The sequence below is a fragment of the Pyxicephalus adspersus genome, chromosome 1, assembly GCF_032062135.1.
Source record: "Pyxicephalus adspersus chromosome 1, UCB_Pads_2.0, whole genome shotgun sequence".
Taxonomy (NCBI): Eukaryota; Metazoa; Chordata; class Amphibia; order Anura; family Pyxicephalidae; genus Pyxicephalus; species Pyxicephalus adspersus.
The window spans coordinates 157,293,666-157,310,846 of NC_092858.1; the positions used below are offsets into that span (position 1 = coordinate 157,293,666).

The 17,181-nt window shown below is 35.0% G+C and overlaps 1 protein-coding gene across 3 annotated transcripts in view; it reads left to right on the top strand.

Moving 5' to 3' along the window:
- Positions 1-12,511, top strand: part of ROBO1 (roundabout guidance receptor 1) — a 649,014-nt gene extending 636,503 nt beyond the window's left edge. For all 3 annotated transcript variants that reach the window (XM_072431970.1, XM_072431971.1, XM_072431972.1), the window contains 5 exons: positions 696-1,102; positions 1,609-1,761; positions 8,567-8,875; positions 9,298-9,491; positions 10,235-12,511. In XM_072431970.1, the coding sequence (XP_072288071.1) occupies positions 696-1,102; positions 1,609-1,761; positions 8,567-8,875; positions 9,298-9,491; positions 10,235-10,249 (1,078 nt within the window). In that variant the 3' untranslated portion in view covers positions 10,250-12,511. The remainder of the gene's footprint in view (positions 1-695; positions 1,103-1,608; positions 1,762-8,566; positions 8,876-9,297; positions 9,492-10,234) is intronic.
- The last annotated feature ends 4,670 nt before the right edge of the window (positions 12,512-17,181 follow it).

Here is a 17,181-nt window from a genome sequence, read left to right on the forward strand (position 1 = left end):
AGCCAGCTGTATACAGCTATTAGTATCTTTATGTGTTTTTAATGGTATTGTAGCCACCATAGGGGGGCATTATTTCCAATTTAACCAATTTATTAAGAATTTTTTTGCATTAACACCCCAAAAACTGTTTGTATTAGATGTTATTGAGATCTAAAATATATATCAAGGGTTCCCTAGGGGTAAAAAAGTTGATAAAGGCTGATGGTATTAAAAGGGTAATCAAATATGCTTTTGCATAAAACAGGTATAAATTGATTAGATAAAGGGTAAAGGGTAGTATAAGACAAAACACAAAACCTAATGATAAATATACAAAACATTTTTGTATTTCAAATCAATGTTCTGTTGCTGTATCCAGCTGCAGTCTTCCCTATAGCTAAAAAGTAAAGTTATTTTCCTGATAGAAAATAGTATATACCTTTCAGCCTAGTTACTGCTGTATCTCACTATTAGAATGAAATAAACATACTATTTGGTGTATATGTACTGCCATCATAGGAAACCTTTTTAACAATAATTGTGAAGATTTGGGTCATTTTTTGAATTTCTATTACCAATGCTGAGCTGTTGTATTTTTGATCTAATATTCAGACCTCAAGACCCTAGTTGTAGTTTTGTGAATTTAGTCTCATGTATCAACATAAACCTAAAAACATTCACTAAAACATAGCTTTGTATTATTTTATTTCATGCAGACGGCATCAAATAAGCCCACCCCCACCACCAAGGCCCATATCGCCACCTCATACTTATGGGTACATTTCTGGGCCGATAGTGTCCGACATGGATACAGATGTCCCAGAAGAAGAAGGAGATGACATGGAAATGGAAACCAAGATCCAAACCCGCAGACTTCTCTTACGTGGCTTGGAGCAGACTCCTGCTTCCAGCATTGGAGACTTAGAAAGCTCTGTTACTGGTTCTATGATCAATGGATGGGGCTCTGCCTCGGAAGAAGACAATGTCTCCAGTGGACGATCTAGCGTCAGTTCATCTGACGGTTCATTTTTTACAGATGCTGACTTTGCACAGGCTGTGGCAGCTGCTGCAGAATATGCTGGACTAAAAGTAGCAAGACACCAAATGCAAGAAGCAGTAGGAGGTGTGTTTGTGTTTTTTGTTTTTTTTTTTACAAATATTTACATTTTTATATGAATGATATGTCATCTTAAACTTGCATTTATAGGCCTAAATCTTGCCTTTAATGGTTCCAACATCATTAGGTTCATTGCAGGCATAGTTGACCTACATTTGACCTGCATAGCTTTTTTTTTTGCATTCATATAGACTTGCATGGGGAGAGATAGTCTTAAAATATTTCTCAACTTCCATCTTTAATAGATGGAAATCAATGATTTATTTTAGAATTTCTCATCTGTTTTGTCTAGAAATCAACTCCAACAAAGGCAGCAGTCTCTCCACAGGATATGACGCACCAGAGTACTGCAGTGTTTTAAGTTTAATCTCCCTGCTGATTCCAGAGTTCTATTTGTGAATTACTGGGGGCATTTCACATCGCTGCAAAGAGATGCTTAAAAATAAAGTTATTGCAACTGTACAAAAAGGTGAAGCATTTTATGTTTACCATCTAGCATTCTGCTTTCTCAGGTCGTAGACATTTCCATCCAGCTCACTGTCAGAGACCCACAAGTCCCGTGTCTACAGATAGTAACATGAGCACTGCAGTTATACAGAAAAGTCGACCGGCCAAAAAACAGAAACACCAACAAGGACATCTCCGAAAAGACGTCTACACAGATGGTGAGACTCATTTAAATACAACACAATTAGGCTTTTATTACAGTTCATTTCAATGCATATGGCGTGAAGCTCGTCTTTCCAATTTTTTTCCAAGTTTCACATTTTTGGAAGTCTAATTTATTTTTAATGCGTTTTAGCAGATTTTATTGTGCTAATGAATCTTGTCGAGCTATCAATGTAGAATGTCATTTTGCATTCTCTTAAAACAGAATTGGGTTTTCTAACTTTAGCAGGTTTTAAGCAAACATACTTTTATTTTATTCACTGTCCACAGTGATTTCTATTTATTTTGTAAATGAAGGTGATGAAAACCATGCTTTTTTGAGTTTTTGGTCTGATTTGCAAAACACTGGAATACACTTCAGAAGTTTTGATAACATTTTGCCAACCAAAACATTAGCACAGATTCACCACTTCCTGCCATTTCTAATCTCACCCTTCTCCCTACTACTAACCCCAACATTCTCCTTTAGTACTAAGGAACATATTAAAGAAGGATTGAGTATTTCAAAGGTGGAAATGGTTGCTAGCAATCCATGGATAGGATGAACAAAGGTTTAATGTAAATCTTGGTGGGCCTAAAAGTCATTAGGACTGATAGAAGCAAGATGGTGACTTGTAGCTACCAATCAAATCCCAACTTTTATTTCTTAGTACAGGCTACAATATAAAACCTGTAATGTGAATGCTAAACACAACTCCGTCTCACATATATACATATATTTGTGTTTAAGTATTACTTCTGTGTGATTCTGTGTGAGTTATTTTATAACTGACCTTGCTTGCAGAATATACACCTACTGGCAGATTGCATCATAGGTGATACTATAAAAATATACCTTCCTTCCTTTTGCAAGTCTTTATAATTATCCCTATTTGACATGGAATGCACACAATGGAATGAATTTAGGGATAGCCTGTTTCATTATGTGTGTGTTCACTAATGGAAGTAATTAACCCATTACCAACAATGAAGGCTTGCCTTGGAAAGTATATGTTATATAAAATCAATTCATTGACTGCATAATGATGAATTATTTTCATTTTGCACATGATAGACAAGTGATGCGAACTGCAGTAATATCCAAAGCGCTTTTATCGGCAATCAATACACTTAACTTGCTGACACTGAATTCCCGTTTTATTGATTTAGATTTAAAACCAATTATTTGAAAATCATCCATTAGCCATGCAGAAATATCTTTGCAAGTGGTAAGTTCCCCCAAGAACAATTTGGAGAACCTCTGCACTTAAATTCACAGTGAGATCTATTTGCTGTGATGACTGTGGCTATTAAAGGGGGTGTCACTCTTCCTGCTGGGCTTTTCATTTAATTACACATGACTGCAAATGCTGCGAGTCAAGGAAGGCCCCTAAAGCTAGATATTTTTAAAATGCAGTTGCTGATTCTCTCTGTAACAGAGGATCAACATGACCCCAAAGTTTATATTTAGACAATACTATTTTAGTGTTCGATAAGGTTGGGAACAGTGAAACCTTCATTGCTACCTGTGTGCCTACTGGGACCATTCACCCTCTCTGTTTAAACTAGTGACCATTGTCATTGGTATCGGAAGTGAGGAAAAAACACAATTTTAAATCTTGGAGTTTTTCTGCATTCTTGGTAATATAAAGAAAGCAGAATATTCTTTAGAAAGATTATAAAGAAGATAAGACAAAAACAGAGCAATGATTCAGAGATCTAACTACTAGATTCTCCAAGAGTAAGTGATTTATCTTTATCAGCAGGTTCTGAAAGCTGATACACGGTAAAATATCAGTGTTTGGTGGACTAACCCTGTAAAACTAATATCGAAAAACAATTGTTCACTGGCAGGCTATTATACTTCGTCTGTGTTTCATGTTTTATTTTAAATGTTTTCATTTTATATAAACATGACTTATCTGCTTTCTTATATTATACTCATTCGATGGTCGCTCGCTGAGATTTAAATCTCCATACAAGTTGATGAAATATTTATAGCCAAACAGCAGAAATGGCACATTTAAATAGAAAGACTGGTGCACGACATTTGAAAATGCTGAAAAAAAACTGCAGCTTATTGAAACCTTTATCGCTAGAGATAAGCTGATTACTGTAGCCCATTGCACTGCACAGTGTTTTACTGATTGGTTGTACACAGTTCTGTGGCACCAAGTCTAGTCCAAAAGCTGAATGAAAGTCATTCTTTATTATACATTTACATTGAATTATTCAAGTGTACACCAATGCATTAGAATGCTAGTCTTTAGATATTTTGATCCAATATATATACCTACTGTATTATTTAAATGTTTCATTGTTTCTATTTCTGAAGAAAAGCTTAAGATTTACAGTTGAACCCTAAACACAAAAACTTTTATACAAATATGTTTCTTAATAGCCGCAAATTATAAAAATCTACTCCACCACTCCTAACCCAGATAGTACATAGTACTTATCAAATAGAGGTGACATCATCTTTGTGCTGCACATAATCTGTGCAGAAAAAAGACACCCATTACAGACTCCCTGCAGAAAACTAGGGGGTTGCTCATTTGTATTTTCTACCGGTATGGCAGTGTTACAGCTGCATATTAAAAAAAGAAAAAAATAAATAAAATTTTAATGATTGTCCTAACATTTAATATTAGTTCTGTGGCTTAATGTTTTTTTGAAAAATAACAGCATTCATTTTATGATTGAAGGTTACAGTGTAATTCCTAGCACAAGTTTTTACAGTCACAAACATTTACTTGTTTGGGTATGTGTTCTCTTGGAGCGATTGACATATGGGTCAATACTCTAAGCTGTATGAGCTATTTAAAAAAAAAAATGTATGTCAAAAATGCTGTAGATAGTTGTGTCCACAGTCAAAAGGGAAACGTATTGTAACTTTAGCTGAAAGGCTTTTTAATTATTACTGGACAAAGAACTGAATTTTTTTGAGCACTAGGTGCTTAACCCAGCTGCTTAGCTAGGGCCTGACTGTCAGCTGCACATCATGAGTGGGTATTGGTGGCATAAGTTGGATATATTGTGTATTGGGTCAGGCAAAAATGTGGTTTGTGCCAATAAGAAGTAAAGAAACAGCTTTTTATTTAGCGGTAGTGCTGGCTGCAGTGCCCGTGAACAATTTTAGCTCACCATAGAATGTTGGGTAACTAAATCTAGCCTTGTGTTGCCTGCAGTGTGAATTGAGAAGAAAAACTACGAGAATACTTTGGATTCACAAATTCATAGATTGATTACAATTTTTTATGCCGCATGTGGAAGTGCATGATGCATGAGCCATTCTCTTGCAAATCCTAAATATAGAAAGAGGCTTGGAAAAATGCACTGACACCTCAGCATTCTTTGGCTGTTCTTTAAATGACCAGTCGCCAAGCAGAGGGAGGTAAAACAGCCTTTGTATATGTTTTAGGTTGGTGTATTTAAGTACAGTATTTGCAGTTTGGCTTTGAATAAGAATTTTTTAGGTTTAATTTTAGCGGGTGTCTTTAGGGGTAAAGAGACAAATGTTTTATAATTAGGGTTGTGTCTTCTAAAAATCAGTTGGCACCTCCACTACCCCTGCTGTGAAGCCACTACATGTCTTACATCAAGAAAATTTTGAGAAAATAGGCATGAAGGCTCCTAATCATCTCTCTCCATGTCTTTACACACAATATTGATCTCTGCTGAAAAGGTAATTCTTGTTTTCCAAAGAATTCTGCGAGGAAAATACGAGCGGTATTATGTTTGAAGAGAAAAGCCCTTAATGAAAACGCCTCAGGTGGAGCACTTTTTTTTTTTTTTTTTTATTAAACTGCTACATTCCTTCCTCTTCTGCTTTTCAAAGGAAAACATCTCGCAAGCCATGCTGGAAATTTATGTTCTGTACGTTTTCCTATTTTTTGTCATCTTGTCAGGCTTAGTAAATTTGTTGAAGGGGACGCTCGTCTCCTGCATCTCTTGCCTTGCCGCCTCCCGCTTCTTAGCAACAGCAATCTGATTAGGAATTTCATTACCAGTCAGCAATTTTTCAAAGAGGGGCATCATTTTCCATTATCATATGAAAGCTTAATATTATAGATTCTTATCAATGGCTACACAAGGGTTTCACAGTTTTTTTTTTGGCCTGCCCGTGAATAGCAGGTACTTGATAGGAAAAAATGACAAAGCACACAGCAGGAAGAGAACAAGCAATTTTGGAATGAGTGGTCTGCCTTTATTATCTGTTCTTTGCCTTGAGTATATGCTCAGGAGCCTATATCTGAGATTAGAGGACATTTAACAGAAACATGACAGTGTACCTGGACAGGATGGCTCCTCAGCAGACTCTGCCTGTCAGCAAACTGAGATGTTTCAGGATTATCTGATGTTAGGAGGTTATTGCAATCGGTGTAGCTAGTTACAAGGTAATAAATAAATAACTATGGAGGTTAACAAATGCATTTTATGAGTTATTTAGGATGTATTTGAGATATTAAAAATATGTAATTATTGAAAATATTTAGTTACATAAGATGACTATTGCCATCTGTTGAAGCACATTTAAAGTGGCCAACTCCCGAGTTAGCGTCCTTATACTATGCAACTTTTATATCCCATGAAAAACCCATTACTACATTTAAACCAACACTTGACCCCCTGATGAAGGGAGAACATTAAAGCACCTGAAAAATATTTTATTACTAATTTGTAAAAAAAAAAAAAAAAATAATTATTTAGGATTGTGATTCATCTAGGCTTCAAAACAGTGTATATGTGTACCATATACATAAATAGACAGTTTTAAAGTTTCAGCTGTGCTTTAAGCATATTGTAAAGATCCCCTTTTAAGCTTCTGTACATCGTATAGTAAAAGTCCATAGTTCAAAATCCTGCCATCGCAATTCTTCTAATGTACATTAGTGAAATGCATTAGATGTAGGGAAGGTCCATTAATTAATATTGATTTTTCAAAAGAAGAGGATTATCCTATGCTGGAACACAGGGAAATTCATGCTGGTGTGAACAAGTCCTAAAGCAAATCAAGCTCTGCATTTAATGCTCCTTTACAAAAGGCTGATAGTGGAATAGATAATCCTAATGACCTTATGAAAATTTAACACTCTCATAAAAAAACATTATGTTTACCTTTATTCTTCTTGTTTTCTTTATTTCTTTGCACATTGAGCCTCTCAACTTGCATACAATAAAAAAAGGAAAAATTAAGTGAAACAAATGACAATTCATTGAATTTTCATCCTCATTGGGAAAGGGAATAATGCAGAATTAGGCTTCTTGGCCTTAGTAGCCATTAGAATGCATCCTGCATTAAAGCAGTAAATTTGATATATGTGATCAATATACGTTGTGTCTTATTCAGCATATTGTCTAAAATAGTCTCCCGCTCCTTCCTAATGTCAGCGCTTCAATTAGTAAGCCTGTAATGTAAGTATAAATAGCAAATTTCTGTCAAATTAGTCGCTGCTATTTCCAGTTTATTCAGTTTTTAGTCATTTTAATGCTCATTTAGATATTACAAGCGCCTTTATTGCAAGGCAAAATAAGGCAACAACTCCTTGTTTTGCTTTCTGTGTCAAGTACTTTTTGCTCTGTTTTCTAAGAAAAATGTTACATATCTTCCAGCAGAACGATCAAAGCTCTGCAGGTTTCCAACAAGCTTGGAAGCTGCCATAGTACATATTTACATGTAATGGATTGGAATTATATATTATTGTAGCAAAATAGGCCAATTTCAAGTAGATGAGATACAAAGTTGATGAAATAAAGTTTGTATGGTGTACGGTGTGTTGCATTCGCAGTTGCATTTTTTTCCCTACAATAGTCAATTTTTTGGTCCCACTTCCACCTGATTCCTGCTGTTTTCTCCTGTTAGCCACTTCTGTATGCACTTTTTAAACCATCTGGAGCACATTACTGCTTTGGACCAACTTTCTGATAGTGCCAAAGGTGTTCCATGTCTGTGAAATGTGTGTCAACATATGGCTACTTGTAGTCACCAATGGGGTGCATATGACAGGTTGACAACGCAAAAGAACACATGGGAGAAGAATGTCACCTTATAGGAATCATCTTCGGGAATTATTGTAATGAAAACTGAATATTTAAACGTAATAAAAATTGCATTAGCATTACCAGGCTTCTGTGAAGTTTTAGTGATGGAGTTCACTTCTAGTTCTACATAAATGTACCTCACAAACATGTACTGTATGGAGATAATGGCCATAATAATTTACAAAAATTGAATATTTTTTGACTGGCAAAGCACAAGGATATTAGATTTCACTATATAAACACTCAAGGTTGCTGACTGAGTATATTTGTAGAGGTCACAGAATTTCACGGTCAGTCCGGATATCCTTAGTCAAATATAAAAGGAAAATTACATTTAAATTCTGTTTTCTATTATTTTTTTTGTACACTTTACATTTGATTTTGGCATTCCTTGGTAGGAGGCTTTTGGTGCTGATAATACATCCTAAAGTCTTCCTACACTTTTCTTGCAATAACACTTACTAAATCTAACCTCTTAGCTCTCAAATATCCCCAATGCTGAATTCATACCCTTACACCTACATTTATCCCCTAGCACTTATTCTGATGCTAAATTAAAGCATGTGCCTTAAATGTAACATGACATGGCTCATTAATATTAATGTATCACCCAATTTTATATCATCTTACTTATCAGTAAAAACCGGCAAATCTACAGTATTGTGGGTAGGTATTTAAAATGCATGACTGCTATGAGCTTTTGGTTGCTCATAAAGTATAAACAGATGCAGCCATTTCTTTATAAATTAGTCTAACATGAAATCATTTATTTTTGTTTAGATTTGCCTCCTCCACCACTGCCACCACCTGCCATTAAATCACCAACTGGACCATCCAGAGCACTGCTCGATGTACGTTCTGGCATGACACAAAAGTATATGTCTGCAGAGCAAAGACTAGACAGGCCGTCAGAGAGAAAAGGCCCCAACTACAGAGGAAGGGACGGAGTGGATAGCAGACAACAAGCTGAAGTCCGCACAAATCCGGGAGAGAAGTGGGAATCTCTGGAGCAACAAGCTGATGGGAAAATGAAACAAAGGAAACTAGCAAAGAAAGATGGCACGCCAACAAAAGCCTCTCAAATACCAGGTGAGCTATTTTCATCCAATCTCCTGTAAAAAGCACCTGCAGGAGTAAAGTATGCCTTTGCTTTATCCATAAAGGCTAAAAGATTTGTTAGCCCTATGCAATAAGGTGAAAACTATTGTTTCCAATAGGCTTAGTTCATCCCAATACATTATGTTATATTGGTGTGCATTGGGTGAAATGGAACATACTGCTTCCAAATAGCAATGCATATTAAGAAAAACAATGTGAAATGTAAAAAAAAAAAAAGGAGTGTCAACACGCAACAGCTCAAGTGCATTAAATGCATATCATCACATACACATACATGTAATGCAATTGGTGTGAATCCAGCCTCCTGTGTATTGTTCTGTTTCTGTTTTTATTGTTCATATTTGGTTCCTAATTTTCTTATGATACTAATCAGTATATGTTGTCTTTTACAGAGGATATCTTGCCATATAGTAAACCGACATTTCCCACATCTCATAATCCAAGAGATCCTAGCTCCTCCAGCTCTATGTCTTCGAGAGGTTCAGGAGGCAGAAGAAGAACAGATCAGCCAGCAGGAAGAAGAAACGCAGCGGAGATGCAGCTTTTAGGGTCTTATGAGCGAACAGTTGATGAAGATGAAATTGAGGTAAATCTGGAATGACAATATTTATTAGACATTTAGACATGAAAGGAAATCAGAGACCTTGCACATATCTGTAGATTTTTGCTCCAGAACTTGAGATCCTTGAAACCTGTGGTGAACATACAAATACCAGGTTCAGCTGGCAAAGGCAAGTTGTAAAACCACTCTCTCCTACATCCTGTTCCTCGGGTGGCACTTTTGCTTTGTAGCACTAGAAACCCGCGTTTGCAGCCAAGACACTGTCTACTTGGAGTTTTGTATTTTCTTCCAATGTTTGCATGGGTTTCCTTTAGGCATTCTTTTTCCTTCCTTTTGTACTTTTTCTGTTAGGTCTTTCAAATATGCATAGCGACTTTGTTTCTCAGTTTTAAGTATCTCATTTAAGAAAGGAATAATAAAACAATAAGGCTTAATCATTGTGTTTAAAAATGTGCATAAAAAAGAAGTCTTCTCCACGTCTTTATAAAAAAAATGATTTTCTCTGTTGCAATTTAATTTCCTGATTTTAAATGCAGCCTCCGCTCTTATTTATTGTATGCGTTTGCCTGAAGTCGATAAATCATACTTTATAAACATAGATTTGTATCATGGTTGCTTTCATTAGTAAAAATGAATTGGCTATCTTTGGGGTTTGAAATATTATGTTGTTTTTGTAAGGGCATTAAAACTACTTGGGGAAAATTGAGAGAGAAAATTGGTTGGAGAGAAATATGTGTTCAAACCACTTGTGTCATTTTGTTTTACAGGAAACAGAAAGTTGAAAGCTAAGGATGGAGATGTTCGAGATTACATCAGATATTAAATCCCTCAAAATGCCTCAAGATGAAAGACCTTATGCCAGAGATACTGTTCAGTGCAATCAGATTGTACGCGCTCATTCATTTTATACACATAGCAGCTGAGAACCTTTTTCGCTTTACTTGTTTACACCCTCTTTGTATAAGGCCACCCTGACGCTTTCCCCAGCACCCCAAAAGCAGCATTTAATCCAAGCACCTTCTTACTACTCCAGCCAGAAAGGCAGTTATCAAGTCTCAATGTGTTGGTGCCAAGACAGCTGCTTTAGAGAAACAGACAGCCGAAGGTGCCAAGACTGGAATTGTAAGCTTTCTGCCCACCAAGCTCTCTTAAAACAACTCTTGCCTATCAAACTCCATTGGGAAGTAGCGCAGAGCGTTCCCTCCAAATCACCAAAGCACCCATGTCTATCCATAGACTAGAGCAACCACTTAAACAATGAGAATCCATCTGCAAATGTGTATTAATTTCACAACTGACCATAAGGTTTCATTAAGTGAAAATGCATTTAACCCAGGATGTTTTCATTGTAGTCCTGAAATTACTGTCCAGCAGTATTGACCTTCGTTGCCCTACTTTATAAAGCAGTACGGAGGTGATTTCATTGTAAATATGTACTTTTTCATACATTTCTGTGGTACTTGTCTCCTTCATTGTCCATCATTAAAAGTATCTTTGGTATTACATCCTGTTGATCATGCGGAAGTCAAGCCAGTCAAATGCCTGGTGGTCTTGGGATTCATAGAAATAAAATCTTACAGAAAATCATTTATTTTTCCATTCAACAACATTTGTAGGAAAAAAAGAAGAAAAAACAAAAAGTATAACATTTGTAATAAAACATCAAGTAAAAAAAAACTGCTAACCCTCTTTGGTTATTTATCGAATGGCGCCTCTTTGCAGAGTCAGTCCCGCTGAGAAAAGAAAAGTGCCACTTCAGGAAATTTGATTTGATATGGTTATTTTGTAATGCACTGTTTTGTTGGTTTTAAAAGCACAATCACTAAACTTTATTTTTAAACCATTGCAACTATTAACCTTTTTTGTCTTGTTGAAAAATCATTATTGTTATTATTATTATTTTTATGCATTTCTTTAATGCTGAATTTATTGTCAGACTGTTTGAAAAGTTAACTGTTGGTAAAATACAATTGGTTATGTCTATATCTCCATGATTAAGTTGTGTCAAGACTGTGTTTTATCACTGCTGACTTAAAATGTATCTCTGGGAAGAATAATTTCTAGTTTTTCGCCACTAGAAATCTGGGGTCATTCAGTAGTGACAAAAAATAGTTACTGCACATCTAATATTTATTTATACCATAGTAAGGAACCTGACAGAAAGTAAAAAAATCTTTTTATGCATTAAGGTACTAAAAAAATGAAAATGAGCTGCATTTAGTTTTTGTCTAAAAAGACATTAAAAATGTTATGAGAAATAAGAACACTGTTTCTTTTCCTAATGTATTTTCCATCAAGTAACAATTTGAACAAATATAAGAAACCCAAATAAAGGGTTTTGTTTTGATTCCACAGCTCCTTAATTACACATAAAAAATGTACATTCGGTGAAAATCTTTGTAAATTTTCTTTTCAAAAATTATTTTTTTATATTGCATCTTTATCAAGCTGCGAGGATAGCTTTACATCATATTTTTGTATTTTACATTCAGGCTAAAAATGTCCATATTGAAAATGGGCAGCCGTGTCCTCATTCTTGCTACTATGGTATAAATAAAATTTCAAGTCAGTTTTTCATGGTATAAAATGCAGTAAAAACTGAATAAAATGAAATGGAAATGAACCAATTTCTCAACTATTTGAATCATTTTGACAAACTCCAAATAGTACCTTTTTTGCTATAAATAAACTACATGATGTTTTCTCTCCATAAATGTTGTATCTGGTTTATATTGTGTACCTTAAGTTGCCAATGGTGCTAAAGCATAAACTTTTTTTTGTGTTTTGTTTTTTTTTACATGGCGGCCTTAAGGTCTTAAAGAACCAGAAGTTAAATACTTTCTTTTAATAAAAAAAAAAATATTTTAAACCAGAAAAACATTTTGAAAGATTGAGAATTCTAAGGGAACAAAACATTTGATTATTGTTTTTATTGTTCATTTAAGAAAACATCTTATTTTTAGCCATAATTTTGCATACTGAGGATCAGATAATCCAAAACATAATTTTTTTGTCACATTATTTATTAAAACTGTTCTCAAGTACCTCCCTGGTGCTCCCGTGTTTTCTTTATTCATTTTACCATGAATTGTTTCCAGATAATTACACAGTAATTTTACATAAAGGTCTCTGTTCAGTGATTAACCTTACAATAAATTGTAATGAAGTTCCGCTTAGGTTTGCGTGGGAATTTCCTTTTATTGATGAGAAACTCGTGTTACTACAGAGAATATCTCATTCTTGTTTATTACTGTAATTTTTTTACACTTTAAATTAGTAATTTAATATGAAAAGTTATAGCAAAATTTGAGATGACCAGTGAAAGGAATATAATAGTTCCTGTTTAACCCACCACAAAGATTTGTAGTGCTTGCTATAAGTTTACTTAACTTTTGTCATGGTTGTTTGCAACTTTTAAAATTTTTATGTGAGATGAACTGATATAAGGGGACCTTAAACCACACATAATGACCATACCGAAATAGTATATGACATGCTAAGGTGATGAAGTAAAAAACAGTATTTTAAAATGAATAGAACAGGTTAAGCTTCTCCAGGAAAAATTGTAAAAAAGATGCAATTACCAGTTTACTTTTAAAACACACCATGCAACAAGTGTGGTAAGCATTAAGGGGCCCTAAATTATCACAAGTTTACAGGTATCTACCCCAAAAAAAAAATATATATATATATATATATATAAAAGCAAATTAGATTCATTGCTGTTGATTTCAGCACTTTGTTCTTTGCACAAAGCTGGACCGCTATGCTAAGGCTAAATTCAGACTAGTGTTATTTGACTGTGTTGTTCACCACCCCCCGTGCCAATGGTCAAACACTAGGTGCCCAGGATTGGTAACAGGCCGTCACTGCTATTTTTCAGGCAATTGCAAACAAGTGTATGCAAATGCCTATAAAAGTAGTACTTTTTAAAAATTGAAACCTAAATTATCAGGACTTTGGCTTACCTGGACCATATATATCATATATCGTAATATTTTTATCTCAAATGTTGACTGCTATTCATAATGAGTGTTTTCTTTACATTGCCTTGCATGTGTCCTGTATATGAAATGCAACTTTCACACTTTTATTTTACATATTTCACACTTTTATTTTTTATAAAAGGTCATAAAGCAGTGTTTTCCCCAGTCCCTTTTAGGTGCACCACCCGTCATTTTCAGCAACTACCCAGCTGTTTTTGGCTGGGCACTGAAGAGTCACAATACAGGGGCAGCTACCCCACTACAACTTTCTCCCACCCAGCTTAAAAAACATTTCTAAAGAGAATACTGTAAATAGCATATCTGGGCAGGGCTTATTTAAAAATAATACAGCAAGCCATGAAATGGAACCTGCAATGTCCTGTGAATTCTTTCTGCTTAATGCAAAATTGGAGGAGAGTCAGTGACATGTCCTTGGATGGATTTGGATTTGATTTGGAACTGCTTTTGGACGTAACCAAAATCCATATGCACATTTTTACTTTTACATAAAATACCTTTTATGCAAATGTAAAATAGACTTTGTAATTAATTTTTTACTGGATTACATTGTGTTTTAGAGCTGCCTCGATTTAGCCTTATGTATTCCCAGACAATAATAATTTATTGTTTATATGGTGAGGATACGTTTTATAAAAATTTAAAACCAAGAAGATAATACAAGACCCAAGTGTCCTACTAAAGTGCATACTGTATGACTGATCACATGGTATCCAGGAGCCACATCTATCAAATTCCCTACTTACAATTATATACAAATGTTCATTTGGTAAAAAAGAATTACACATTTGTTCCAAGTAGGGTTAAAATAAACTGTTAGGTGCAAACACATTTTCACTAAGAACACCTAACAGGCTTGCAAGAACAGTAGGAAAAGCAGTAAAATATGTAGCAAAACAAGCCCTCCTTCTTGCTGAGAGATGATAGGTTGATAAAATGAAAAATGATCTTACATGAATGTACTTACTTCCAGCAAATCCTACCATCATGCTCACACTGCAGTAAAATGACTATCTGGTGTATACATTTAGCAATTTTCTTGTCTTATTTCAATGACTTTTCTACGCTGAAAATGGGTTTTAACATTGTACTTGATACATTTTTACATATACAATTAAATAGCATCATCTACTCTTTTTCCAGAAAAGAGCTAAAAAAGTGACTCTTAGCAAAAGAATGATTTCCCTAAAGGGCTGTGATTATCTGGATGCAGCTCAGCTTAGGCATAAAACAACTCGTACATTTAACTATATTTTACACATCAGATGCAAATAAAATTCTTTTTTGAAGCATCATATAAAAAAATAAATAAGTGTCGATATGCGACAAAGCTTTTAAGAGAAATAATAAATTATATACTATGGTAATTTTACAGCACATTTTCAATGTTATTTTCTTTATGCTTTGGAAATGCTGCCTTTGCTAAGATCATCATGATTTTAGCAGTCTCTATACATAATGTAAAGAATAGTATAGAAAACAAAATAACATGGACATATTTCCATTACAAAATGCTCATTTAGAGGAAGGTAAAACATAACCCTACAAGTCCATCCTGTAAAAGGGCAGTGGAATGAGTATTAACGGGACACTAATGAGAAAATACAGATATTACTGCATACTGATGGTTTATGACTGGCTCCATAACAAGTACACTATGGGGTGCCTCTACCTCAGTGCTGTGATTTCCTTCCTCTGACCTGTAAAAAGATCCTCTTGTTCATTTCTCGATCCAGGTCTGGAACTTGGTCATTAGGTGAGCAATATCTGCATGTAGATTTCAACTCAACAATTTTGAGCAAACCATGAAAATTTAAAGCAGATCTTATTGTATAATTCATCTCCATATTCAATGGTAATGCTTCCATGTTCTGCTTCTGTCAGTATACTTTGGGGGTGAGTTACTAAAGGAGTTTATGCTGTTCACTTAGCGAAGTACATTATTATTCTATGTTAAGTCACTTAGGACAGTGAATCAGTTGAAAATTCACTTTGTAAAGAATACCCAAATAAAAAAATGGATTTTTTCTTGCGCATGATAGAATGGAGGAAATCAACAAAGCTTTACAACAGCCTAATATCATTTAGGAATAAAAAGAATTCAATGCCACTATCTAGAAATAAAAACATGGTGTGCATGTTACTCTCTAGGTTGCTAGTAGTGGTATATGGTACCCTGATGCAAAGGAAGAAGTATAGAATTATTTAAAAGAAACCACAATTTTATGATCAAACATTAAAACCACAATACTATACATAAAAAACAAGGGGGGGGGGGGTATAAAGGCCACTAGACAAGTTATTATTATTATTATTATTATTAATATTAACAAAGAGGATTTATATATAGTGCCCACATATTACGTAGCACTGTACATTAAATAGGGGTTTGCAAATGACAGACTAATACAGACAGTTATATAGGAGGAGAGGACCCTGCCCAGAAGAGCTTACAGTCTAGCAGGTGGGGGAATTTACACCCAATAGGATTGGAGATATGTAATGGTGGGAAGTAGTGATGGTTTCAAAGGACAGAAGATGGGTAGGCAAGTTTGAAAAAAATGGTTTTTGAGCGCTCTTTTAAATGTGCAGAAAGTAGGAGCAAGCCAAATAGGACGAGGAAGATCATTCCAGAGATTTGGGTAGCTCTAGAGAAGTCTTGTATCCCTGCCTGTAAAGTGGTTATGATTGAGGAAGTCATTAGTAGGTCATTGGGGGAGCGGAGAGAGTGGCTGGGGGAGTACTTTTTTACCCGGTCAGAAATGTATGTGGGACAAAAACTGTGGAGGGATTTGAAGGCAAAGCACGGGAGCTTGAATTTGAGGGAAAGAATGTGTGGGAGCCAGGATGCAAAGTTATCCAAAAATTGAGATGCTGGGGCAGGGGGCGGTAGACAACAGCAACAATGAGGGGTAAGGGGTTAAAAAGATGAACAAAGTGGACTTCAAAAGAGGTGAAAATGAGAGATGGTGGGGTAGGAAGGACTCTATGTACAGTTAGGTGAGAGAAGGAGACCCACACCATCCCATCCCCCCGCTACTACCTATGCTTCACATAAACTCACAGATCTACTTGAGGGTAGGTATGAGTGGCCCAACGCATTACACAAATTTTAGTCTGCTTCTTCAGTGCATTGACACTTTATATGGTACCCTGTTAGACATAGACATAGACATAGTGGGGAGAAGAAGGATAGTTGTGGCAGCTATTACCTTTTATTGACATATGAGCTTTTGGGAATGTTTAAATTCCTTCTTCAGGATGTAATATTACCAAACAGCATAAATAAATAAATAAATAAATAATCATTATATAGTAAGGATATTATATAGAATAAAAGAAGGAAATTTCAATTTTCCAGAAAGCTTGTGAATGTAAATATAATGTTTTTTGTTTCTGTTGATCTATCTGACTTTCTCTAGGTATATTTAATTGGAATCCATTTAATTTTAGGAGCCCACAATGCTAATCATTTCTCACAGATAACACTTCGAGACTGTTTCTGGAATCTTCCTAAGGCAAATATTTTAAACTACAGTGATTGAATAAACAGTGCAGTAAATGTTTGGTAAATGTTCAATGTATTGCATTATAGCACCCCAAAAAGTCAATCTAGAATTATTTGCAATTCAACAAGATATAATAAAATATACAATATCATGGTGTAATAATTCTGCATGTATTCCCTGCATCCTTGTTTTTGTATATCC